At 42.0% G+C, this 26,343-nt stretch overlaps 1 gene segment (V, D, J or C); it reads left to right on the forward strand.

Annotated features, from left to right (window-relative positions):
- Positions 1-18,303, forward strand: part of LOC131273789 (immunoglobulin kappa variable 1-39-like) — a 43,320-nt gene extending 25,017 nt beyond the window's left edge. Inside the window, 1 exon segment of the V gene segment in view lies at positions 17,951-18,303. Within this exon segment, the coding sequence occupies positions 17,951-18,303 (353 nt within the window).
- The last annotated feature ends 8,040 nt before the right edge of the window (positions 18,304-26,343 follow it).

Raw genomic sequence — 26,343 nt, forward strand, 5'->3', positions numbered from 1 at the left:
ATGGTCATAAGCATGGAACATGGAGGAGTTAAAAAATTGGGGACATGGAAAGTCATGAAAGTCTCCACTGAGGAGGAATTATTTCATCAAAGTCTTAATATTGTGAGGAAATGACAGGGGACTGATGCAGAGATGTTGTTCAACTCGTGATAGGAAAAATAATCAAGCAAAAATACAGTCTCTAACTGTGTTAGGCAGAGAAGCTTGTGTTGCTGGTAGCATTTGTGTCATATCCCATTTAATATCTTGGATCTACCTGAATAGGAGGATCATATACTAGGAAAATTTCAAGTTTGTAAAAACTGTAATAAAAGCACAGGTGAAGAGGATTAATGATAAGCTGAGTACTTTTCAGTTTATCATTAATTGTTATTTCTCTGGCCATATACTTCAGATAAAAGGCTCCATTTGTGAGGCTCAGATCAACAATACTGATACAAAATGTATGTTGGCTGAGGGACGTTCCTGCAATGAACCAGTGAAGATGATGGTGAAATTCTCAGAGCATAGTATTAGGGATTAAATCCTTGTAAGCTGGTCTCTCCATACACACACACACACACACACACACATGTATATGCATACACATATGAATACATATATATTTAAATTTATTGAAGTATATCAGTCATCAATACACATATGTAAACAATAAGTGTAGAGTAACAGTTGTGGACTTACAAGTCAAAAATGCATAATATCATAGAGGTCTCTCATACCTACACCTACCAACAATACCTTGCATTGTTGTGAAACATTTTTAACTAACAAATCAAGAGTAACCTCAGAATATTATTGCTAACTGAACCAATGTACTTTTCCCCAAACCACATTATTATTATTTGTATATCATTTACACATGAACATGCATCAATAATAAATGTATAGTACAAGTTGGCAACTTAATAGCAAACATGCATAACATCGTACAGGGCTCCCATGTGTCAACCCACCACCAATACCTTGCATTGTTTTGAGATATTTGTTACAAATTATGAAAGAATATTACCAAAAACTTACTAACTATAGTCGTTATCTTACATTTGGTGTTTTTTCCCTCAACCCACCCTATTACTATTTTTAAAATATATTTTTATGACAGAAGTTGTAAGCTTACAAAAGAATCATGCACATGTGCAGAATTTCCAAACAACATCCCTCTATCAACACAACACACCGTGAAGGAATATTTTTTAGATATATGAGAAAGTATATCAGATTCTTACAAGGTCCTTAGCAGACATTTGGCACACCTTTTCCATACTCCCCTCTTATTAGCACAGCACATCTTTGGCATAGATGCATGAATATTACATTATTTCTATTAACCACAGTCCATTAGTCACTCCAGTTGTATTTTTCCCATGCTTCTCCACATTCCCACCACCCTGTAATAATGATGTATACCTGCTCTAGCTCACCAAGGACACTCTTGCCTCTGTAACATCAACCACAATTCTCATCCACTTGTGGGTTGTTGCTGCCTCCCTTCACCCCTCCTCCTAGCCTTTGTTATCTCCCTTTTCCAGCCGTTGCTATCCTTCCCGCCAGTCCCGTCCACTTAGCCAACTCATAATCTGCCCCCTTTCTTAGTCACCGCCTACTTCATAGCTGCCTGCACAGTTCCGCCTATCCACTACCGCCCCGTAGCTAACCCGCCCCAATTCCTACCCCTCCCTTGACCCGACCTTATATAATCAAGTGTATTTCCGCAATAAAGTGGACTAGCTCACTCTCACAGGCTGTCTCCGTGGTTTTTACCGCGCGTCCCCCACGCCTGGAGAACCTAGGCCTACGCGCTGGCCTAGGGGCTCACCGCCGAGCCGTGGAAGCCCGCCGGGTCCTCGTGGGTTGCTAACTTAGAATAGCAGCTCACAGATGGGGTTGCTAACTTAGAATAGCAGCCCACAGCAGTGGGTTTACTCTGCTATTTATTCCCTAGATTATTCCCTAGATTTCTTTCAATTGTCATTTACATCCCTTGACTACCATTTTTTTTAATGGATTTTTTAAAAAAGATTTATTTATTTATTTAATTCCCTCCCCCCCCCCCCCCCCGGTTGTCTGTTCTCTGTGTCTATTTGCTGCATCTTATTTCTTTGTCTGCTTCTGTTGTTGTCAGTGGCACGGGAAGTGTGGGCGGCACCATTCCTGGGCAGGCTGCACTTTCTTTTGCACTGGGCGGCTCTCCTCACGGGTGCACTCCTTGCACGTGGGGCTCTGCTACGCGGGGGTCACCCCTGCGTGGCAGGGCACTCCTTGCACACATCAGCACTGTGCATGGGCCAGCTCCACACGGGTCAAGGAGGCCCAGGGTTTGAACTGCGGACCTCCCATGTGGTAGGTGGATGCCCTAACCACTGGGCCAAGTCCGTTTCCCTCGACTACCATTTTCAGCCACATTCCAATTTATAAACCAGCTCTTATTAAATGTGTTATGATCAACTCTTTACATTTCCACACTTTTACAGTAAATTTAATTAGAACTTCGACATAATTAAACATCAGTAGCCCAATTTCAGTCATTTTCTTATCTCCTTTAAGAAACCCCCACCTATTACCAGGTCTTGAAGATATTTTCCTATATTTTCCTCTTGAAACAATATGATTCTTGCTTTTATATTTAGGTTTTTGATCCATTTTGAGTTAAATTTTGGATAAGGTGTGAGATATGGATCCTCTTTCCTTCTTCTGGATATGGCTATCCAGTTCTATAAGCACCATTTGTTGAAAGGACTGTTCTGCCAGTGCTGTGTGCTTTTGACAGGCTAGTGAAAAATCTCTTGACCTTTGATGTGCCTGTTTCTGAACCATCTATTTGGTTCCATTGGTCTATGTGTCTGTCTTAATGACAGTAGCATGCTGTTTTTACCAAGGTTGCTAGGTAATACAATTTAAAGTTTGGAAATGAGAGTTCTCCAACTTTGCATTTCTTTTTAAGAAGCTTCTACCTATTCAGGACCATTCATCCTTCCACATAAAATTGGTAATCATGTTTTCCATTTATTTAGAAATTCTGGTGGAATTTTTATCTGGATTGTATTGAATCTGCATATCAATTTGAGTAGAATTGACTTCTTAAGAATATTTGGTCTTCTAAACTCTGAGCATGGAATATTCTTCCAATTATTTAGATCTTTCTGATTTCTTTTAATGATTAGTTGTATTTTTCTGGGTACAAGTGCTTTACATCTTTGATTAAGTTTATTCCTGAATATTTTTTTCTGTCTTATATTATTTTCACCACTCTTCTGATACTTTTATTGATATAATCTTCATTTCTTTATGCTTTTCCAGACCTCTTTCTCCAGTCTATTGTTTTCAGGTCATAGCACACCCTTTATTATTTCCTGCAATGCTGGTCTCTTGGTTACAAACTCCGTTTCTTTGGATGGGAGTATGTTGTGCTTCTTGATATGGAAATCTACGTCCTTCAATAAGGTTGGATATTTTCTACCATTATGTCTTCAAATATTCCTTCTGACCTTTTCCCCTTCTCTTCTCCTTCTGGGACACCTATGGACATGTGTTTGCACATCTCTTGTTGTCATTTATTTCCCTGAGATGTTGTTCAATTTTTTCCCTTCGTTTCTTCATCTGTTCTTTTGTTTGTTCACTTTCAGAGGCAATTTCTTCAAGCTTTCCAGTGCTTTCTTCTGCTTCCTCAAATCTGCTATTATATGGCTCCAGTGTATTTTAAATTTTATTCTTTTATTTATTGTGTTTTTTGTTCCAATAAAATCTATTTTTCTATGTCTGCTTTCAAATTCTTCTTTGTGCTCATCCAATGTCTTCTTAATATCCTTATTCTCTTTAGCCATCTCAATGAATTTATTAAGGAAATTACTTTGAACATCTATGATTAGTTGTTTCAACTCCTTTATGCCATCTGGAGGCCTATCTTGCTCTTTTAACTGGGTCATATCTTCCTGGTTCTTGGTGTGGATTTAAAAGTTTTTGGTGCCTTGATGTCAGGCTTACTAGAGTATTCATTCAGGGTGCAGTATTGCTCTTTAGTTTAGGGCTTTCTTGCCCTTTCTCCCTTGCTGATTGTGTAGTAGGAACTAAGGATGCAGTTGGTGTTGTGAGCTATGGAGGCTCAAGCTGCCCTCAGTGCCCCAGGGACTGATGAAATTTCTTCCACATTTCTTCTTGCCAGGTGTTTGGACACAGCTACAGCTGTGTGTAATAATCCAAGTGTGTAGTTCTAGATTGTGGTTGCCCAGAGAGACTTACGAAGCTTCAAGTGCCTTTCTCCCCTTCCTGGTGCTGGGATGGAGCTACCGGTATGGAGAGCAATTTATGCGTTACAGGTCCAAGGTGACTGCAGTTGCCCCTGTACATATCATACTCTTCTGTTTGTGAAATGTGCACCTTCATTTACCTGGAAAGGCAGTTGCAGGGCACAACAGCTTCCTCCCTGCTAGAGATGGGGCTGAAGCCTAGGCTTGGGCTGCAGGCCCACCTGGGTGAAAGATACCTGTCCCTACAAGCATGGTGAGTTTCAGTGACCTTGCTTGTCCTCATGCTGTGTGTGTAGTCAAAATGGTGACTACCAATCACTTTCTGACTTAGACATTTTAAAGTTTTAGCTATTTTTAGAATTATACTTTATCTAGCCAAATTTATTAATCAGTAGCTGAAATCAGTGGTCAATTGTCTCTTCCTCTCCTGTTCTTAGGAAATGGAACTTCCAATTTCAGTCACAGGGTAGCCGCTGAGGTGGCCTGTGGTGCCCAAGTAGGATGATCACCCGCCTCTTTGGTGTGGTCTATATTTTCCTGGATAGGCTGGTGCATGCCTTTCCAGCTACGTCCCTGCCAGAGGTGGGGATGGGGCTTATGCCAGAACTGCAATTTGGTCAGGATGGAAAGAAGCTGGTCCTCACCAGCACCGTGATTTTCAGTCATTGTTGCTTCCCCTTATGCCAAAGGTGGAGTTAAAATGGTGTTACTGGCCTCTTTCTGACTTGGGCAGGTTCAAACTTTAGCTCTTCTTAGGATTATAATATAGCCCACTGCATTTAAAAATCAGTATCTTAAGTTGGTGCCCAACCATCTCTTCCTTCCCCTTTTTTGGAAGTGAAGCTTCCAATTTTAGGCATGGAATTACTCCTTAGGCAGCTTGTGTAGCCAGTGGAAGATGGGCACCATGTTCTGGGATGTGGAGTGCCCTAATTACAAATATTCTCTGCAGATGGGTAGTATCCTCCATCCAATCTTTCAACAATGTTGCAGGATGACCTTTTTGTCTCCTGGTGCCAGCAGACAGGTGCTTTAGATAGCTCTGGGGGGTTACTAACTGCCCTGTAGAACGAGCTGACTCTTGGAGCTCTTTACTTGCCACCATCTTGCTGGTTCTATTTCTCCTTACTTATATATGGGAAGAGGTCATATCTTGTCTTGGTTTCTCTAATAACACTAAGTTGGAAAACAGTAATTGCATTTAACAATTTTTTACAGTTGCTAGATTCTCACAATTTGGGCATAACATGTAGTAATTTTTCTAATATGCATTTCTGAGTCTAAAATATTTCAGACTGAATCCTCTGCCATGATGGAATAGGAGCAGGATCATGTCTTTCCCTTTTTGTGATGTCCCAGACTGTGTTAATGCCATCTAACTTGCAACACATTTCCTATGCTGCCCCAACTTGTAATCAGATCTGTAAGCCACACAATATTCATTTCATACTTTCATTTTTGCTTAGCAAAACCAACTCCATTTCTGTTGCTTGCATTCAAGAGTACTAATCCATAAAATATTTTTCATATTTGGCAGGATTATTCTTTATCAAAATTTATTTCTCCTTGAATATTATGGCTATGCTAACCTCTTTTCATTTCTGCTAATTTATGAAATAGCAAAAAAAAATCTAAACTTAATCAATTTATTGCTTAGAATTCTGTTTTACTTGTAAGTAAAGTTGGCACAATTGATTTATATCATTTATTTATTTATCTTTTTGTTCACATACTTATTAAACAAATACTAGTGGCAATCCCCTACAGGCCTGGTACTCTTCTGTGTACTAGCGTTACAATAATGGCTCTTAATGAATAACCTGACTTTTGGATGAGAGAGAATGAGAGATAAACCCAACAAAGTACAGGGTTCTTCCATCTCAGTGTATTGGGCCTAAGAAGGCTCACTTAGCTTGTCACATAGGTGACAGTACCTGCAGGACTGGGGCGATGCTTTCCAGGAAGCTTCATATGCTGTAAACCAGCATTCACTCTACAGTGCTATTTCTCCCCTAGCTGGAATTCACAATCCTAGAATCAAGGGGTAGAAATGCAAGTGGCACCACTCACTATTACCCCAGGAATCCACCAGGAAAGTTTTTGTTTCCTTCCCTGCAACCTTAAGCTCAACTGGTCTTCAGGTCTTTGTCCCAAAAGGAGGAGTGTTTCCACCAGGAAACACAAATACGATTCCATTGATCTTGATGGTAAGACTGTAGCCTCCCCACTTTGGTCTTTTCGTGCCTCTGAATCAAAAGAGAAAGAAGTGAATTATGGTGTTGGCTGGGGTGATTGATCCTATCAAGAGGAAAAGGACTGCTAGTACACAATGGTGGTAAGGAAGAGTTTGTCTGGGATGCAGATGACCTAGGGCACCTCCTAGTATTACTGTGCTCTGTGACTACAGTTAATGGAAAACTGCAACAAGTCAACCTAGGCATGACTATCAATGGCCCAGAATCTTCAGGAATGAAGGCTTGAGTCATCCCATCAGGCAAAGAAACACTGCCAACTGAGGTGCTGGGTGAGGATGAAGGGAACACGGAATAGGTAGTGGAAGAATGTAGTGATGAATATGTACTTTGCTGTGTGACCAGTTACAGAAATGAAGTCTACAATGGTTATGAATATTTATTCCTAGCTAGAGTTAATAAACAATTTCAGTAGAGTGTTTGGATCCATGAAAAATATGCAAAAATCATGCTAAATGTAATTTATACCAGATATGTTTGTACACTTTGGATGGATTCATGCTTTATCGATATATATCCATAAAATTGATTTAAAAAAAAAAGAAAGCAAGACACAAAAGATGGGCAATCATCTCTTTCTTTCATAATCCTACTATCCACCACCCTATTTTGTAAATATGTCTACCAATAAACGAGTACAGATTTCTCTATGAATTTGATCCCTAAAGTATGATGTTTATGTTTATAGTTCTGGCACTTCCTAGTCCCAGAAATTGAAGCTACTTTACTACTCTGTGGTACAAGTATATACAAATTGTTTTATTTTTATTTTTAGCATTGTTGTGAGGCTCAGTGAGTCTATACATATAAAATATGTGAGCATTGCCTGGCACTAAGACCACATTTGGGCACTGTCTTCATTTTCAGAGTCTATAGGTGCCTTTTCCTTCTCAGTGTATTGTGTCCTGTGTCTTTATGATAATAAAAATATATCCTCACATCTCATAATCCTCTAGTTTCTGATGTAACCTATTTTTTGTCTGTTCTTCTATTGAATACTCTGCACATTCCTGCTTTTTGCCAAGATCACGATAAAGTCAGAAATTGATCTTTAATTTCAGAATCACATCTACATTTTTTCAATCCTTAGCCAGGTTGTCATTTCTTTGCATTTAAGATAAATATAAAGATGATCATGTTATGCTCTATTTATCTCAATCTTCATAAAATCTTCCTAAAAACATTTAATTTTGTCCTTGATGCCACTGGGACAGCTTATAGGTTGCAGGATTAGTTTCTAAATGCCCATTCATGGACTTGTGCAGACAGGCTATAAATTTGGTTACTTTGCTCAGAACAGATTCCTGAACTCCAGTTCTGGCAAGTCTGAATGGTTGGCCAAATGTCGCTCAAGATTCATACTTCCAATCATTTTGACTCCTGATTCTGATATTCAGCTAATTTGAGATGCCGAGATGATCTTAGTTGATTATGTAATTGGTCAACTTTCAGATATTGAGTTCTTTTGTCTATTCCTCAACATTCTCTCTTCAAGAATGGCTAAAAAAATCTCTTTATATGAATTGTTGTAGTGTACTTTGCATTTGAACATTTGTTCCAGATTTTTTGTTGCCTAGAAAGAGTCATTAATAGGTACAGTTGAAAAAATCATTTTGATTTTAGTTTATGTTTTTGCTTCTAGCTTAAGTTCTGGTCTTAGTAAATGAAATCCCAGTGCAGAGAACAGAGCTGTATCTACCTTGTGGTTAAGTCTGAGAGAGACCTGTATCAACCATTCTTGTGTTCCTCACCATTTCCTTATCATCTTGGGAAAACTAACTCCATCTAGTCTCAGAAGATGTTACATGAAATATTTGATGCACCTCAAAACCCCCATTCTCTTGGGTACACTACTGGGTCTGTGCTGTCCACCTTGATGCACGAAGATGCCAAGTTCGACTTGGTGTAAATAGTGGCAAACATGGGAACTTATAGGTTAATCAAATGTACAATATTTGCTGGATGAGAGACACAGGATTCCTGCCATGGAAGTAATAAAGGACAATGTAAATCCTCTTGCTAAAGTTGCTCTGTCGTTCAGTGTCTGGGGTCCATATTAACTATTTTATTGTTTCCCTCCAGCCTTTTGTTCTCAAAAACCTTTTAGGCAGCAATAAATAAAGAAAAATGAATGCTAAAAATCAAAAATTAATGAATATTTTTCTTTTTTAAAATGGGTTCATTTCTTTTTTGTACTTTAAAAACTTTTAAAAATATTTGTATTGCATAAATGTTATGTAAAAATATTGCTCCTGATCCTTTCCACATTTTCCCATATTAACAACATCCTTCATTTTTTGTGGTTCATTTTTTATCATTAATGAACACATTTGGGAACACTGCCACTTGGCATGGATTTTAGTTTACACTGTAGTTTATACTATCTCCTGCACAATTTTGTAGATTATGACAAGATATACAATGCCACGTATCTGTCTTTACAATGTCATTCAGGATGATTCCTACATCCCAAAACTGCCCACATAGGACAGCTGTTTTTCCCCCTCCCTCCTTTCAGAAACTCCTGTGTCCAGTGCCTCCATATCTATGAGAAAATTTCTTTAATCGCTAGAACTACGTCTATAGTGGCATACCAGTAAGTCTACTCTAGTCCATTATTCATTATCCAATCCTGAGGATTCTTGGAAGGTTATGCCCATTCTCCCTCCAATTTTCAGTGGGATTAGAGCCCATGGAGCAGATGGATGGGACTATCTTGCTTGCAGGTGCAGACTCTCTTTGTTCCTTGAAATGTTCATTGTCCATCATCATCTCCTTGTCAGTTGTCCTGGGTGAGTCCAATAACCTTGAAAGTAGGTGTTGGTAACTGTTGAGATAAACAGTTACAACTGGCACATGGACAGCCCAAAGATTTGTCTCTTGGGCTTACAGTTATCAACACTATTACTAACTCTAGGTTCAAATAGAAGAGCCATGTTTAGGGAAACTGAATCCATCTCTGTCACACCGGGGAGTATAAGTTCCAAAGTAGGGCTCAGTGGCAGGGCACCAAACTGCTGAGCTGCTTGTCCTGCTTCTAGTGTCTGGATGACTTCAGGGTCCTCAGGTGCCCTGCTATTTAAGGCAATATTTACTTGGGCTGTCAATGAGATCTTGTGGCAATGTGCATAAGCATAACCTCTGGAATGACCTCCACCTCACTTTTAAGTCTCTTAACCACATAAATTCATTTTAGTCTTTCCCCCTTTTTGCTGAGGTCTTTTTCCAGTTGCATTGCTAGTTGGTGCTCAGCAGTAATCCCTCACTGCCAGGGAGGCTCATCCCTGTGAGCCGTTTCCTCCATTGAAGGTAGGTAATGAATTTACATGTTTAGTTTGACTTAGAGAAAGGCCACATTTGAGCCACGAGGAAGATCTCAATGATCCTTTTTACAAAGAGTAGAAGATAATAAAAGTATAACTTGCACTAAAGGTTTGTTGAAATTTACAGTATGGTGTGAGTGCTAACCTCATTGAAACCAGAACACACATCAGTGACAGAATACTAGCATATGTATCTCAGGGAAACTTTTATTTTAATAACACTATTCCTAACACCAATTTACCACATGTATCTGCTGAGGATGTATTTAAGTATCTCTGACATGTGAGATTTCAATTAGATCAAATGGGGGTTCTTCTAAATTAATTTTGCTTATCTTTAATTCCATGTGCTTTTTGTGCAAGTATGAAATATAAAGTGACCTTTTTTCCCTCCAATAGAAAAAGAATGGTTTTGCAAACAGTTCAATGATGTCTCTTTCCTCAGATGCTTCCATTAGAAAATAGTTTAGTTCCAATACTGATTTCACTTTTCATCATATTTTTACTATCTTTCTAGATGAATGAGCTCTTGGTGGCAGTCATCAAGTTTGACCACGGCATTGGGCTGGACCACATCGAGGCCCCGCAGTCCAACATGCGGCCACACCATTAAGAGCCGGTGGGCGCCCCCTGCGCTCCGGGCTCCCCAGAAGGATGAAGTGTGCACCTGGCAGCTGCGGGGCGTGCGGGAGTTCATGTCCCCAGTGCACCACTGGATAAACCTCCCCTCCTGGGGGACCCGAGAGAAGAGATCCAGCATCCCATTCTTAGGATGTGCTCCTCAGGTGTGACAGTGACTCTGTCACAGTGGCCTCGAATTGGGGGAGCCTTTTTCACAGGCAGGTACTTCTGGGACTGTCCCTGGCTGGCACCTGGCGCCGCTGTGGCCAGTGCATGTGCACTGCCTCTGGTGGGCGTGGGCTGCACCTGGACAGCGTGGACACCTGCACTAGTGCACCAGCAAAGCCAAGGGCATCTTCTTCAAAGTTCTGGATGCCGGGGCCCAAAATCCTGGTGTCATCATTGCAGGGCCCTTCGAGGCTGCGAGGAGAGCCCCTCCCTGCCCAGGGGCTCCAGTCTTGGGCGGTGCCTGGCGTGGGGGCCCCTGCCTCTCTGCCCGTCTTCACACCGCCCTCCTCCGTGGCTCGAGTCTCCACGTCCCCTCCTTAGAAAGACACCAGCCCCTGGATCGGGTCCCCTATTCCAGGATGGCCTCATCTTAATTTAACTAACTCCATCTGCAGAGACCTAATTTCACATTCTGAGGTTCTCTGTGAGCATCAATTCCGTGGGGAAGGGGAGTGAAAAAGGTTCTTAAAATTAATTCTGCTGGAACTGTGCCTGGGAATTTCCTCCTGGCCTTCATGTTACTCAAATGTGGCCAGTCTCGAAGCCTAACTCAGCATCTAAATGCAATGCCTTCCCCCCAGCGTGGGACATGACACCTGGGGATGAGCCTCCCTGGCACCGAGGGATCACTATCAACTAACAACTGATAATGCAACTGGAAAATGACCTTGAATTGAAGGTTCGATGCGGATCAGTAGAATATCCCTGTCTACATAGAATAATATGACTTTAAAATGCTGTTTGATCTAATGTAAGGGGGCATTGGAAAGGAGAAATGAGTTTATATGGCTATGAGTCTCTAAAAAAAAAAAAAGAGTCTGGAGGCTGTCAGAAGGATTTCCCTTATGCACAACTGAGCAGAGTCTAAGAGGCAGATAAAGTAGATACAATCCCCAGGTATTGGTTCCTTTGAGGGCTAAAGGGACCCACGGGTTCTACGGTCATGGCAGATAGGGTTCACTGCCATGTCAGATGGCCCTTCTATGGAGCTGCTGTTTCTGCGTGATGAAACTGGACCCAGAGGGGATCTCTTTTCATAAGACTATCATGCTACTTTACTGGAATTGTAGTTGGTATTGGGGTTTAAGATATATTTAGGGGATTGAATCTTTTTACTGACAATATGATAGCCAGGCCCTGAGCCTCAACAGACTCCAGCTCCTACAATCTGAATTATTGGACTCACCTCACTCAGCTAAGATGGAGTTGAAGAAGGGCAACCACCACACCATGGAGCCTAGAGTGCCTACAACTGAAAGCAGGAGGATTGCATCCAGTATCCATGTGGAATCTGAGCCTCCTCTTGACATAGAGGTGCAACGGACACAACCAATCCAAGGACCTCAGAGAAAAGGTGGCAATGGAGTGGGAAAAGTGAACATGGCGGCTGATGGGTATGGGGAATGGCAGGAAGAGATGAGATGTGGAGGCGCCTTTGGGACTTGGAGTTGCCCTGGATGGTGCTTCAGGGGCAATCACCGGACATTGTAAATCCTCCCAGGGCTCACTGGATGGAATGGGGGAGAGTGTGGGCCATGATGTGGACCAATGACCATGAGGTGCAGAGATACCCAGAGATGTACTTACCAAATGCAATGGATGTGTCATGATGATGGGAGTGAGTGTTGCTGGGGGGGGGGGGGGGGGAGGGGTGCGGTGGGGATGGTGGGGTCGAATGGGACCTCACATTTTTTTAATGTAATATTTTTACAAAAACAATTTAAAAAAATTAATTCTGCTGGAGGCCCAATGTCCCCTCTTATTAACACTATTGTAAATTAAATAAAAACTAATACTGAAGGAAACAGATCTACCTGTGTGTGGATATGATAGGACAAATTTCTGCAAAGCAAAATGTGGTGTTAAGAATAAATTTCTTTCCAATTTAAGAATGCAAAGATGATGAGATTTTCTTTTATTTGATCTTGGTAGAAAATTCTTCATACTTTGATCCAAGAAACCTGTGTTGTTCTATTCACCCAAAGAGAAATTATAGTGATTGAAATTTACAAATGTTTTTTTACATAAATAGTATAATACATATATATTAAAAAATATATATGTCTAAGCACACATATCTGTACACATATGCACACACAGAGTAATTGAATAGGGACCTAGACAATTTGATATTGAATTAAAACAAAATAATCCATTCCACACCTTCTCTCTTGGCTAATTATAGGTTAATTTCCAAAAAATTTTGAGCCTTTGTTTAAATGCATAAAGTAACCAAAGTGCTTTCTATGTTAATGAACATTTTACAAAGAAACCATGTAAATTTTTCTGAAATTATATTCAAAATTAGTCGGGAATCTAATCCCTTTATTCAAAAAAGTGGGAAATTCCAGCTTGTACGGTTTAACTAGATCCAATTAGTGAATAGAAAGTTTTCAAACAGGTTGTTATTAAAATACAGAAGAGACAAGAATAAACAAGGTGGACTCAAGCGATGAATTTTGAAATTTCCTGATTGCAAGTTGGAGTATTTGGTGTAACAATTCAAGTAGATCTTCCTTCAGTTTTTTGGGAGTGAAATATTTGTCACCACAGGAGATTTGCCAGTTTCTAGAGTCATTCACTTTCTGTATGTTGGTGCACGTGGATCTCTGAAAAATCCCTGCATTTCTTGCTGTATATCTTTTTGGATCCTACGGAAATGTTTATGGTAAGATGAGTGACTGTCCACTTCTCTTATTAAAGACGTTAAGGGTGATTGTGCACATGAGGTGGGAAAGGAGAATCAGAAGCACAACTTGACAGTTCTTGGAAAGATCCAATTTAAGAAAGAATCTGAGCAGAATACACAGATCTAGAAATGTATATCATTAAACTTATTCTTGGCCATGAACCCCTGTGAAAAACTTTTTGCTTACCCTTGGGACACATACCTTGGTTGAAGAGTATACCTAAAGTAGGTTTGGAACAAAGGATCCAATGAGGTGAGGAAAATCAGGAGTCAAAAAGTCACTATTTCAAGTTGTGCAACTCTCACTTGTCATGGGAGATGCTGAATGTCTGGAGCAAGCATTTTAATGTCACTGCAGATGGGGTCTGGCTTTAGAATAGGATTATCTTACATGACTTCATCATTTCAGACCTCACTTAGTTAAATACAATGTTCACTCAGCTATACTGAGATCTCTCTCCTCGTATTTTGTTAAACACTTTTTTATTTTTGAATAATTTTAGATTCATATATAAGTTGTAGAAGCTGTCCAGAGCTGTCCCATTTCTCCCTAATGTTAAATTCTTATATAATCACAGTACATTGGTCAAACTAAAAGATTTACATTGGTACAAATTTAGAACTATACTCCTGACTTTATTCAGATATATCTAATTTTTTACTCTTATCCTGTGCCCCTTCTATGTTCCAATCCAGGTCACCACATGCATTTGGTTTCCATGAATCTGTTGCAGGAATATTGTGTGACCTTTACTGAAAAATGTCTTGGGCACTGCTAATGCATTGTTCCCATCTTAAGGGAACAGCATCATATTTTATTCTGTACATCAGTATTGTATGCATTTGGCAACAAGCCTCATCATTTCAAGTTTAAAGATTAATGTTGCCTTCATGTTATGAATTTGCTAACACATTCCTTTCATCCATTCATGCCCAAACTCATTGAGCACATTCACTGGGGTCCTGTATCTATATTGGGGGAAAAGAATTCCATAGATAATGTAGAATTTTTTGAGAACCCTGAAGCATGTTAGATCTGGCTGCATGTGAACTTTGCCTCATATATCGATCAGCCTGATTTCATGTCTGCAACACTTGGCTTTATTGACCCCTGGTAAGTTCATGGGGAAGGTAGAGCTGAGCCCAGAAAATACACTTGCTAATTTGATTTTATCTATAATTAATTAAGTTTTTTTGGTCACTTGAACAACAGGAGTATACAAAATTAAATAAAACATGTAGAATTGTAAACTCTAAATAAATGGAAGCATAAGACAGTTTATCGCTTAGATCAAGACAAAATGCAACATTTCCATTTTGTCTCATGTAGAAGGAAGGAATCATTCACATTAGGAATCTGAAGCTCTCCAGGGTTTAAGCAAATGTGAAGACAGCAGCTTGGTTCAGGTCTACCTGGGATGTCCCCAGTTCACTGCCCTCTTACCAACAGCCCTGTCTAGAATTTCTTCAGTTGTCAGAGAACATGGCCATGGAAGCAGAGTGGAGAGATCCTGGCCACCTTCAAAGCTGGTTCTGCTCTTACCTGTATTTTCATAGCACAGTATTTAGCTCTGACCCTGTGGATGTGGTAACACATCAGGAAAACATCTGTGAGTAAAAGTGGCATAAAAAACAGCACATTTCATGAGAAGAGACATGTGTCAGCATCATTCAACCATGAGCTAAATGGAATGATAACTCTTGTATCTGGATTTCTGACTTCCCTTTTATCATGTGGTTCATTTTAATACACACACACATATCACTTTTCTCTCATTTCATAACTAATAAACAATTTATTAGGTCAGAGTTTTGTATATCAGGAGTCTGGGTCCAGTGTTGATGATTCTCTTCTCAGGTTCCTACATGGTTAAATAGGGCTGCGTTCTGTCCAGAGCACAGAGTTCTCTTCCAAGCTCATGGGGTTTGGCAGATGCAGTTCCTCAGGTGGCAGTGCTGAGATCCCATGTCCTTGCTGGCTGTCAGCTCTCTCCTCCTAGAGCCTGCCCACATTCCTTGCCACATGGTCCCTGGAACTCCACAATCAACCTCAGATGTAATCTTCCATTTCAAATACCAATTATTTATGAATTTCTCTGAGCTCTTTCTCTCTGACTAGTAGAGCAAGATTTAACGGACTCCCCATCTTAAAATCAACAGCTTTAAGGATATCTGCAAAATCACTTCACAGCAGCACCTGAATAATGTTTCAACAATTGAGAGAAGGTGTGTATATACTGGGGGCAGGAGTCCCCAGGCTTTTTTAGAACTCTACTTAATACAATGTGTTCTTTTTAAATCATTTCCCAAAGACTGATTGGGCTTAAATTGGATCTTTGGCATTGGGAGGGCATTTGGAAAATTTCACTTTTTAAAATCATTATATGACTTCATGAAAGAAGATGATAGAAAAGCTAGTTTCCCAGCTGCACTGAAGCATTAGTGACATCCATTGTATCTGCATCTTCGGAGTGTTATTGCTTGTGAAATGACCCAGAAGTACCTGCTAAAATGAAAAATTAATTCTAACTCTTTTTCCATGGATTCTCATAGTACATAACCTAAGCCTCAACCTTTCATCGAATTAATTTTCCTCTTGGATCATGCCCGTTCTGCTTTCATGCTCTGTTTCTTTAGTCTTTATTAAATATCCAGCCCATCTTTTCCCAATCCTGTTCATTTTCTGAAGTGCTCTTCCCTGGGCTTTGAAGGACAGCCCCCTCCTCTATTCATGCATTAGGTCAACTCTCCCCTACTTGAAGACAATATTTCCTTACTCCACATTTTACGTGGACCCCTCTGGGCCAGTTACCCTGCATGACACATCCTGTTTTATCATCCTGTCATCCATGGTGACTTTAAATTTTTGAATGTGTATAAGAATGGGAAGGAAATTATATTGCACTGATGTAGGAAACCTATCAATTAAGGAGTAGAAATTCAAGCAAAATAAGTAAACTTAAGAATGTATATTAAATGCAACCTCATGGAAGAGGAGGAAAAAATACATGGGCTTAAAGAACAAACCTGAATTAATTATTAACATCTTCTTAACACAGATATTTTGTGGTCTAAGAACAGGTGGATTGTAGATGAGAAGAAATGCCTTCCCTGATGATGTGGGTATGTGCAGCACCATTCCTGAATGCTGGAGGGGACCCTCTCCTAAGGTAAAGTGCTCATAAGGAGACAAACTACAGAAAATGAACTTATTAATTAGAATTAGAACAATACATGCCTTGGGACATTCTACATCATGGAAAACCTCAGGAGCTTTGGAAAAAGTCTGCAGGAAAAGTTATACTCATGATAGTGGCAGAATTTTTTATCTACATAATTGTTAAAGTGTCCTAAATTTTCTCTTACCTCTGACTGTTCATGCAGAGGGTTGATCCTGAAATGGACCAGGTTCACATGGCCCTAGCTTTCCTGAGTAACATCTTAGCTCAGAGGAGGAAATCTCAAAGAAGCAGGTTAGTAATGGCTGCAGAAATTTTACTTGTTTACTGTGTAACCTCCCAGTAAAACGAATCGTTCTACTTGTTCATAATTTAATATCCTATGCCTAGAAGTGTTCGTGACATTGTTATTTGCATAATTCAAAAAGAATCATTAGTTTGTGCAGGAGTAAATGAAGAAATGCTCTATCTGAACTTGGGAGCTGAAGCCATTTTACCTACTACCACTAGGTGGAGGTGTTACACTTCAGGTGTGCTAGTCCTTACATTAGTGATTTTTGAAAGTGGTTGACTTAAAGGATAGTCCTAAGGGTGACTTGTAAATATTGGTAACTCCTTTCTGGGAGTAATATTGTGTTAAGGGCAATATAGAGGACCTGTTTTGGACGTATTAAGTGAGGTTCTTTTGGGATGTTAAAATTTAGAATAGACTGAGATAGATACACAATATGTGCACTACATCTTAATCTATCCAATGATATGAGTATATTCTACCTAGGTTTTGGCACCATATTTATAATATTTAACTAAGTTCTGATATTACACTTACAGATGCATGTATTTTATTACAAATTCCTTTTGTTTCAAGATGGGTGCAGTTGATTTGAAAGAGTACAATTGCGTATAAAATATTTCATTTTCTGAATTGTGCTGAATGGTGTTGAAAGTTGAGTTGTTAAGTTGATATCTTGCCTTTTGCTGGCGTGTAGTTACATTTCCTCTGGTCATGGTATTTTTATCTCCATCTCTTATTTATCTTTACAACTCACTGAACAGGTACATTTGCCTTTATACTCTCTATTGATTTGCATATGCTCCTCAGGGAATTCGTTGTCTGCTCAGAGCTCTATTAATGCAGTTTCCCTGGAAATGACGCCTGAGTACATCACTCGGGTGAGCAAGATGATGTCACATTCCCAACTGCTCATCCTGCTGATGTTCTGGGCCTCAGGTAATAGGTTTAGAAGAGCACTATCTTTATAAAGCTGGAGAATTGTTTTAACATGCAGAGTGAGCAAACCATTTCATCCAAAGCAGATCTGAATATATACGAAAAATAAGAAAACCTACATTTAGGTACATATTTTATACATTTGTGGTTGAATGTATGATCTATGTTCTTTTCTGGTTGCAGGTGCCAGTGGGGACATCGTGATGACCCAGACTCCAGGCTCTGTGGCTGCACCGGCAGGAGAGACCGTCACCCTCAAGTGCAAGGCCAGTCAGAGTGTTAGCAAATACTTAAACTGGTACCAGCAGAAACCAGGACAGGCTCCTAAACTGCTCATCTATGATGCATCCAATCGTCAATCTGGAGTCCCTGATCGATTCAGTGGCAGTGGGTCTGGGACAGATTTCACTCTCACCATCAGTAGATTCCAGCCTGAAGATCTGGGAGATTATTACTGTCAGCAGTATTACAGCTCTCCTCCCACAGTGCTTCAACCTCGAACACAAACCTCCTCCCCCAGGGCTGTAGAGCAGTGAGTCTTGCAGCACCAGCTGCTTCCTCTTCATATAGACTTGAATATGTTTGCTTCCTTCATCAGTCTGAGAAACGACACTCTTTGGGGAACTATACCATAGAAATCTTTTTTCCACTGGGCCAGATAAAATGACCCTCTAGCCTATGGTCTTTTAAACTTTACACCCAGAAGAATTGATTCTCTATTCATTATTTCTCCTAAGTGTTTAAAAATTCACCATCTTCTTTCCTTATCCCTTCCATCTTCTTCCTTCTCCCGCATCATCCTCCAACTCTGCACCTTCCCAAGATAAAAACCTTGATCCTTCATATTCAAAAATTCTCCTATGGAAGGTCATTTTCCTCCCTTACGCTTTACTTCCCTGGACACTTTGCCATCCAAGCCTTTCTCTTCAGTGTCACAAAAGATGATTTGATTTGCTACTCTACCTTGTTTTTTTATTTAGATAACTATTTTCATTTCTTATTGCCATCAAATAGTAATTGTGGGTGCCTTAATATACTATACTCATTGAAGAATGTTTAGGTTATAAGGGATGATGCTCAGCCAATGAGGTATGTTGATTTTAGCTTGGATATAAAATTTTCCAGTGAGCTTTATATTCCTGGGATTGTCCCGCTATTTCTATAGTTCTTTTATAAAATCGTTGAGCCATAAAATGCCAAAAATTAAATGTTTTCTATATTGTTATAAGATCTGGGTTTACTTCATCTTATTCCCATAATTTGAAATGGCACATACATAATTTTATTCTTTACAATATTACTTAATGTTGTATGCTCCATCTGTTTAAAAAAGAAAAAATAATAGAAATAGAATATATGTATGTTTGATAGTGTGAAGCACTGTGGACCTCAGTAAAGTAGGATCTTAAGGTGAATCTTTTCTGCAGGTGTAACCTATTGTAGGTTGAATCATTTGAGTAGGTTACTTCAGTTCATGCCTGGATCACTGTGGGTCTCAGTCCCTATACTTGAGTCTTTTATAAGAGAATGAGATCCAGACAAAGAAGGAGAAATCCATGGCAGCAAGAATCTGAAGCAATGAAACCTGGAAGTTACAGAAGAAACAAGCAGATATCTCCATGTGTCTTGCCATTTGATAGAGGATTCTAGCATCACTGGCAGCTGGTCTCTGGGGAGAAAGCATTGCCTGATGATGCCTTGATTTAGACAATTTCCTTAACTCAAAATTGTAATCTTATAAGTTAATAAATATCTCTTGTGGAAGCCAACCCATTTCAGCCTGGCTAACTAGAACAGTCTATATCCAAATATTTATAGAATAACTGAAAGTCTGCCTCCTTTTGTAAAGCCCTTTTTCTTTTCTCCATCTCTTTCAGCAATTCTCATTCTTTCATGGCAACTCTAATTCTTCAGCTTTAACCTTCTAGAAAGGTGTGAGAACTTTCCTCGTGAACTCTTTCACCAATTGTCAACTTTCTCTCTTACCATCCTCTGGCCCTGAAGGAATTCATGGTTCTTAAGTCTGCTGTAACCTGAATAATTTGAATTAAGTTTATTTATTATTCTTTTATTTATTTCTCTCCTTTCACTCCCCCAGCCCCGTTGTTTGCTCTCTGCATCTATTCCCTGTGTATTTTTCTGTGTTCACTTGTATTCTTATCGGTGGCACCAGCAATCTGTCTCATTTTTTGAATCATCTTGCTGCATCAGCTCTCCAGGTTGTGATTTTTTCACATGGGGTGGCTCTCTTTTTGGGGTGTACTCCTTGCACATTGGGCTCCCCTACATGGTGGACACCCCTGCGTGGCTTGACACTCCTTTTGCCCATCAGCACTGTGCATGGGCCAGCTCACCCCACGGGCCAGGAGGCCCTGGGTTTGAACCCTTTCCCTCCTAAGTGGTAGGCGGATGCTCTATCAGTAGAGCCACATCAGGTTCCCTGGATAAACTTTAATTAACACATTATTCTCAGTGTGCTGGGGGAATACTCCAGATATTCTAGTATTATTTCTGAAGTTTCTTTACAAATATTTTGGTGGATGAAATTTAGTTTCACCAAATGTCTCATCACACCAGAGGATAATACACCAAACTCTCTGACACACATAACTGCTCTTACTCTTAGTAATGAGAGGTATTTTAATCATTAAATCCATGTCTTTCATTCACTCAAGAAACATTTATTGACTGGTTCCTCTGTCAGTTGCAAAAATCCCTCCTATCATTGTAGTTGATGAGAAAAAACCACATATGAAAAATATACACTATGCTGTTTTTGGGTTTTAGGATAAAAAATAAATCAGGTGTGGAGAGGAGATTGTGGCTTAACAATGAATAGCAATTTAAAAGATGTTGATATATCAATTAGCTACTGTCATGTAAAATACCATGCCCAAAACCAGTGTCATAAAGAGTTAGCTGGTGAGTCTTTGGTGAGCTGTGCAGTCTGTTCATATGGAGGCCTGACTGACTCATCTGGGCCTTCTCTTGGTGTGTAGTTATCTGGCAGGCCCCCTGAGGTCTGTGTGTTCTAGGCTCAATCATCTTTGATCTCCTTCACCTGCTCCTTAGCTAGCCATCAGCCTGACTTTGGGTTGACTGCACCACATGTCTTTTACCACCTGGCAGACTAATTCTAGATTCTTCTGATGGCTATTTTCATGCTCCAAAAGATGAAATGAAAGCCCATTTCAGAGTGTTTTATTTCCTGATGTATCAACTACCTCTTCCCTGTGCCTCCTTTATTTAAACTTTCCTATTTTCACTCTTTCTCATTCTCCTTCCCTTCCTCTGGGCCCTGCTATTTTCTTCCATGTATGAAATAAAGGTATAATCCTGGCCAGCACATGTTCAGACTCTCCTCTGAAGGTCTTGTCTGTCACTCTCCCTCCTTACCTACTGGACCCACTGTCGGGGCAGGTCCTTCTGCTCAGCATCTCCTGATTGTATTTTACAGGCCTAGCTTAATACTTCAGGAGGCATTGAGGCATTGGATCTCAGTAAGATCAGATCTGGGGTAAATTCATTTCTCTCTATAGACCAGTAACAAGAAAAGCACCTTACTGATTCCAAAATACCCTGCTGGAGCAGGCACAGTATAAATGTTGCAGACATCCTGATTCCAAAATGGAGAGGATGAAAAGAAGAAGAGAAGCACTGTTCCCAAGCAATTTTGAAATCCTGAAGTTCTGTTAGGTTCATTGCCTGGGGTCATCTCTGTGGCCTATGGCTTGTCCTTGGTGACACATCTCTGCCCTCTGGACTTCTGGCTTTGGCTTCTGTACCCAGGTCTCTGGCCTCTGAGCCCATGTTTGTTATAACTCTCCCTGCAGAGCTGACCTCTGTCTTATCAGGTGTAGATTGAATTACATATGTATTCTTAGTCATTGTCAGTATTCCTGTCTGTGTGGGCATATTGAAGGTAGGACATTGAATATGTTATTTGAGTTAAGGTGTAGCCGGCATGATTGGAAGGGGGCCTTAATCCAGATCATTGGATTCTGTTAAAAGCATGATAACTTCATTCAAAGATATAGAAGCTATAGGGAGGATCCATAAGGTGGAAGACAGCAGAAACCAGAAGAGAATGAAGAAGACATTGCTATGAAAGCAAGGCAGGGATAGTAGCCAAGAAACCTCAAGGATCTCTGGTATCCAGCACGGGAATGTTACCGAATTTGGGGAGAAAGCATTGCCTTGCTGCTGTCTCAGTAGTGGAGTTCTCCAAACCTGAAAGCTGTCAGTCTAAAAATTCCCAGTGTTCAAGCCATCCCATTCTGTAGTACCTATGATAGCAGCAAAATAAGGTATCATACTTTATTTTTCTTCAAAATTTTAAAGTTCATAGTTTTATCAGTATATAGAATTTTGTAATTCCACAGCTTTCTTTAATTTTGTCCTCTTTTTGCCCCTTTCAGCTCTGCTGACATTGTTTTTGATTATATAACATTCTCAAAAATCTTCTGATTTAGGAAATCACAAACCAATAATGTGGGAAAGGGGTCTGGATACGGAGTCTGAAATTTCATAAATCCTGAGGATCTCTAATAGACCTTTAGCTTAAATAGAAAAGTTTGTTTACAACTGGATTCTATTAGAGGGACATGGTGCTGTACAAGAAACAAGTGCATTAGGATCAAATAAATGGGAACTTTTGAATATTTCCAATTCCTCACAATATCCTCAACTATATTTCTACATATATTCTTTTAATGTGCATAGCCTGATAGAACAGCCGGCAAGATGAGTCAGAGGAAGGAGCGCCTAGACTCAGGTCCTTCTACAGGGCACAGTTAGTAAACATGCAGAGCTCTGGAGCTAGCTGATGCACCTGCTTGGGGGCTCCAGGAAACCAGAAGCGCATCCTGCAACATCCTTGAAGGAATAGAAGGACGAGACTGCCCATCTGCAGAGAAGACTCATAAGTAGAGCACTCCAAGCCACGGAGGCTGGTGTCCATCCTCCACAGTAGGCCCAAGCCACCTTAGGAGCTGTTCCAAGGCTGGAATTGAAAGCTCCAATTCCAAGAAACAGGGGAGGAAGAGACGCTTGGGCACCAACTTCAGCTACTGCTGAGTAAATTTGGCAGACAAAAATATAACCCTAAGAACAGCTAAAGTTTGAAATTGTTCAAGTGAGAAAGAGGCTGGTAGCTAGCATCTTAACTCTGCACCTGGCATAAGGGGAAGCAGGGAGGACTGAATATCACAGTGCTGGTGGGGACCAGCTTCCTTCCATCCAGGCCATATTGCAGGTCTAGCCTAGGCCCCAGCCCCACCTCTACAGGGAGGAATGTTGGCAATGCAAGTCACCCTGGAGGAATTCTGTGGCTGGAATTGGAAGCTCCATTCCCAAAAACAGGGGAGGAGGAGATGTTTGGCCACTGCTTACAGCTACTGATTAGGAAATTTGGCTGGCTAAAGTATAACACTAAGAACATCTAAAGTTTGAAACTGTTGAAGTCTGAAAGAGGCCTTTGTCCTCCATTTTGACCCTGCTCCCAATGTGAGGGGAAACTGGGCTGAACAAAAATCACAGTGACTGTAGGAAGCAGTTTATTTCACCTGGATCACCCTGCAAACTCTCACAGGGAAGTGGCTGGTGGGCCCCGCACAAGCGTTCTCCAGGTAACTGCGGGTACATTTGGCTGGCAAAGACTGAATAATCTGAAGTCTATGGGGGCAACTGTGGTCTTCTTTGGACCTGAACTGCATAGATTGTTGCCCACACCTGCAGCCCCACCCCTACCCAAGGCAAGGGAGAAAGGGGTGTGAACCTTCATCAGTCACTCTGGGCAGCTACAGTCTAGGCCAGCACAACTTGTATTATTCCACAAAGCTGTGACTTTGTCCCTACCCCTGGCAAAGGAGAAAGTTGGGAGAAGCTTCCTTGGTACCTGGTGCAATGAAGGCAGCTTCAGCCTCCATATCTTTTTTTTTTTATTGATTTTGTAATAATATTACATTAAAAATATATATGTGAGGTCCCATTCAACCCCACCCCCCCACCCCACCTCTCCCCCCCCCCCCCCAGCAACACTCGTTCCCATCATCATGACACATCCATTGGATTTGGTAAGTACATCTTTGGGCACCTCTGCACCTCATAGTCAATGGTCCACATCATGGCCCATACTCTCCTCCATTCCATCCAGTGGGCCCTGTGAGGATTTACAATGTCCGGTGATTGCCTCTGAAGCACCATCCAGGGCAGCTCCATGTCCCACAGACGCCTCCACCTCTCATCTCTTCCTGCCTTTCCCCATACCCATCAGCCACCATGTCCACTTTTCCCAATCCAATGCCACCTCTTCTATGTGGACATTGGATTGGTTGTGTCCATTGCACCTCTATGTCAAGAGGAGGCTCAGATACCACATGGATGTTGGATGCAATCCTCCCACTTTCAGTTGTAATCACTCTAGGCTCCATGGTGTGGTGGTTGTCCTTCTTCAACTCCATCTTAGCTGAGTGTGATAAGTCCAATAAATCATATTGTAGGTGCTGGAGTCTGTTGAGGCTCAGGACCTGGCTATCGCATTGTCAGTCCAGAGATTCAAATCCCCTAAATATATCTTAAACCCCAACATTAACTGCACCTCCATCACCTTAGCATGAAAGTCTTATGAAGGAAGATCCCATCTGAGTCCAGATTCATCACACATAAACACCAGTTCCAAAAAGGGGCCATCTGACCTGGTAGTTAACCCCATCGGCCATGACCATAACTCCCATGGGTCTCTTTAGCCCTCGAAGGAACCGATATCTGGGGGTTGTATCTGCTTTATCTGTCTCTCTGACTCTGCTCAGTTGTGCATGAGGGCAATACTTCTGCCAGCCTGCGGTCACCCCTCGGGCTGAAGTGTGGTTTGCTGGTCTGGCGGGGGAGCAGCCGCGGCAGGCCAAGCTGCTGCCCCCATAATAGGGTGGCTGGTCGGACTCACCGCCACCCCCGAAGGGAGCTCGGCATGGGTGCAGAGTGCCCTCGGGTCTCCCCTTCTCGGCAGCCATGCTTCCGTGGCCACCCCTCCTCCCGGATGGCGCCACACAATGCCTGTGGGGTGGCACCCTTCTTCTTCTTTCTCCCTGCACAGGTACAGGGCGGAAAATTCCAGTCTGCCCTTTTCCCCTCCCCCGACAGCAGCAACAGCCAGGCGTGGGCGGAAAAATCCAGTCTGCCCTTTTCCCTTCCCCCGACAGCAGCAACAGCCAGGCGTGGGCAGGAAACTCAAGTCTGCCCTCCACCCCAGCAACAGCAGCCACCAATCACTAAACCCTGCCCCTTCCCCCAGTAACAGCGACAGCCAATCCCTAACCACCACCACTCCCCCGTCCGGTACCGCCCACTGACCTTTCGCCGGCAACCAATCAGAACAGGGCGTGGCTTCAACCAATCAGCCCTCCCCAGCCCCTATAAAACTGTTGCCTCTCCCTCAGTAAAGTGGACTTGCGTGTTTATCTTGTCTCCGCGGTAGTTCTTCTGCCGTGCGCCCTCCAGTCCTGAGAGCCCCCGACAAGGGCCTGGCCTCCCTTGTCCCCAGTTCGTCGCCTGCTTCTCCGGGCGACCCCTTCATCGCCGGCTTCGCCGGGCGACCCCGTCAGCCGAACCGCGCAACCCCTTGTGAGACCGATCCCTCGTCTGCTGCCGGACCGACCCCTTGTCCAGAGCTGGACTGACCCCTCATCCGCAGCCAGACCCCACCTCTACCGACCGAGAAAGCCGTCGCAGTTGGCGCCCAACGTGGGGCAGTGCAACTCCACCTCTACCGACCGAGCAAGCCGCCGCAGCTGGCGCCCAACGTGGGGCAGTGCAACCCCACCTCTACTGACCGAGCAAGCCGCCGCAGCTGGCGCCCAACGTGGGGCAGTGCAACCCCACCTCTACCGACCGAGCAAGCCGCCGAAGCTGGCGCCCAACGTGGGGCAAGGCAACTCCACCACAGCCTCACTGTATAACCTGGCGAACCCCCCTCCTCTCTTCTCACTATGGGACTTCTCTCATGCAACATTGCTGCTACCTGAGCCTTGGCTACCTCATACGATCCATGGCGGTCTGGGAGAATTGCTGGATGGCTTTCTCCTTCCATGTCGGGGGCTTATACCGACCCGCTATGATTAAGAGGAGCCTTGGATTTCTTGGGAGCGTGCGCTTGCACGTCTGAAGTAATCCTACCACAGCCCTACGCCCTCCTCTCTTCTCACCTTGAGACTTCTCTCGTGCAACATTGCTGCTACCTGAGCCTTGGCTACCTCATATGATCCACGGCGGTCTGGGAGAAACGCTGGATGGCTTTCTCCTTCCATGTCGGGGGCTTATACCGACCCGCTATGATTAAGAGGAGCCTTGGATTTCTTGGGAGCGCGCGCTTGCACGTCTGAAGTAATCCTACCACAGCCCTACGCCCTCCTCTCTTCTCACCTTGAGACTTCTCTCGTGCAACATTGCTGCTACCTGAGCCTTGGCTACCTCATATGATCCACGGCGGTCTGGGAGAATCGCTGGATGGCTTTCTCCTTCCATGTCGGGGGCTTATACCGACCCACTATGATTAAGAGGAGCCTCGGATTTCTCGGGAG

This window comes from Dasypus novemcinctus, chromosome 17 (assembly GCF_030445035.2).
Source record: "Dasypus novemcinctus isolate mDasNov1 chromosome 17, mDasNov1.1.hap2, whole genome shotgun sequence".
NCBI lineage: Eukaryota > Metazoa > Chordata > Mammalia > Cingulata > Dasypodidae > Dasypus > Dasypus novemcinctus.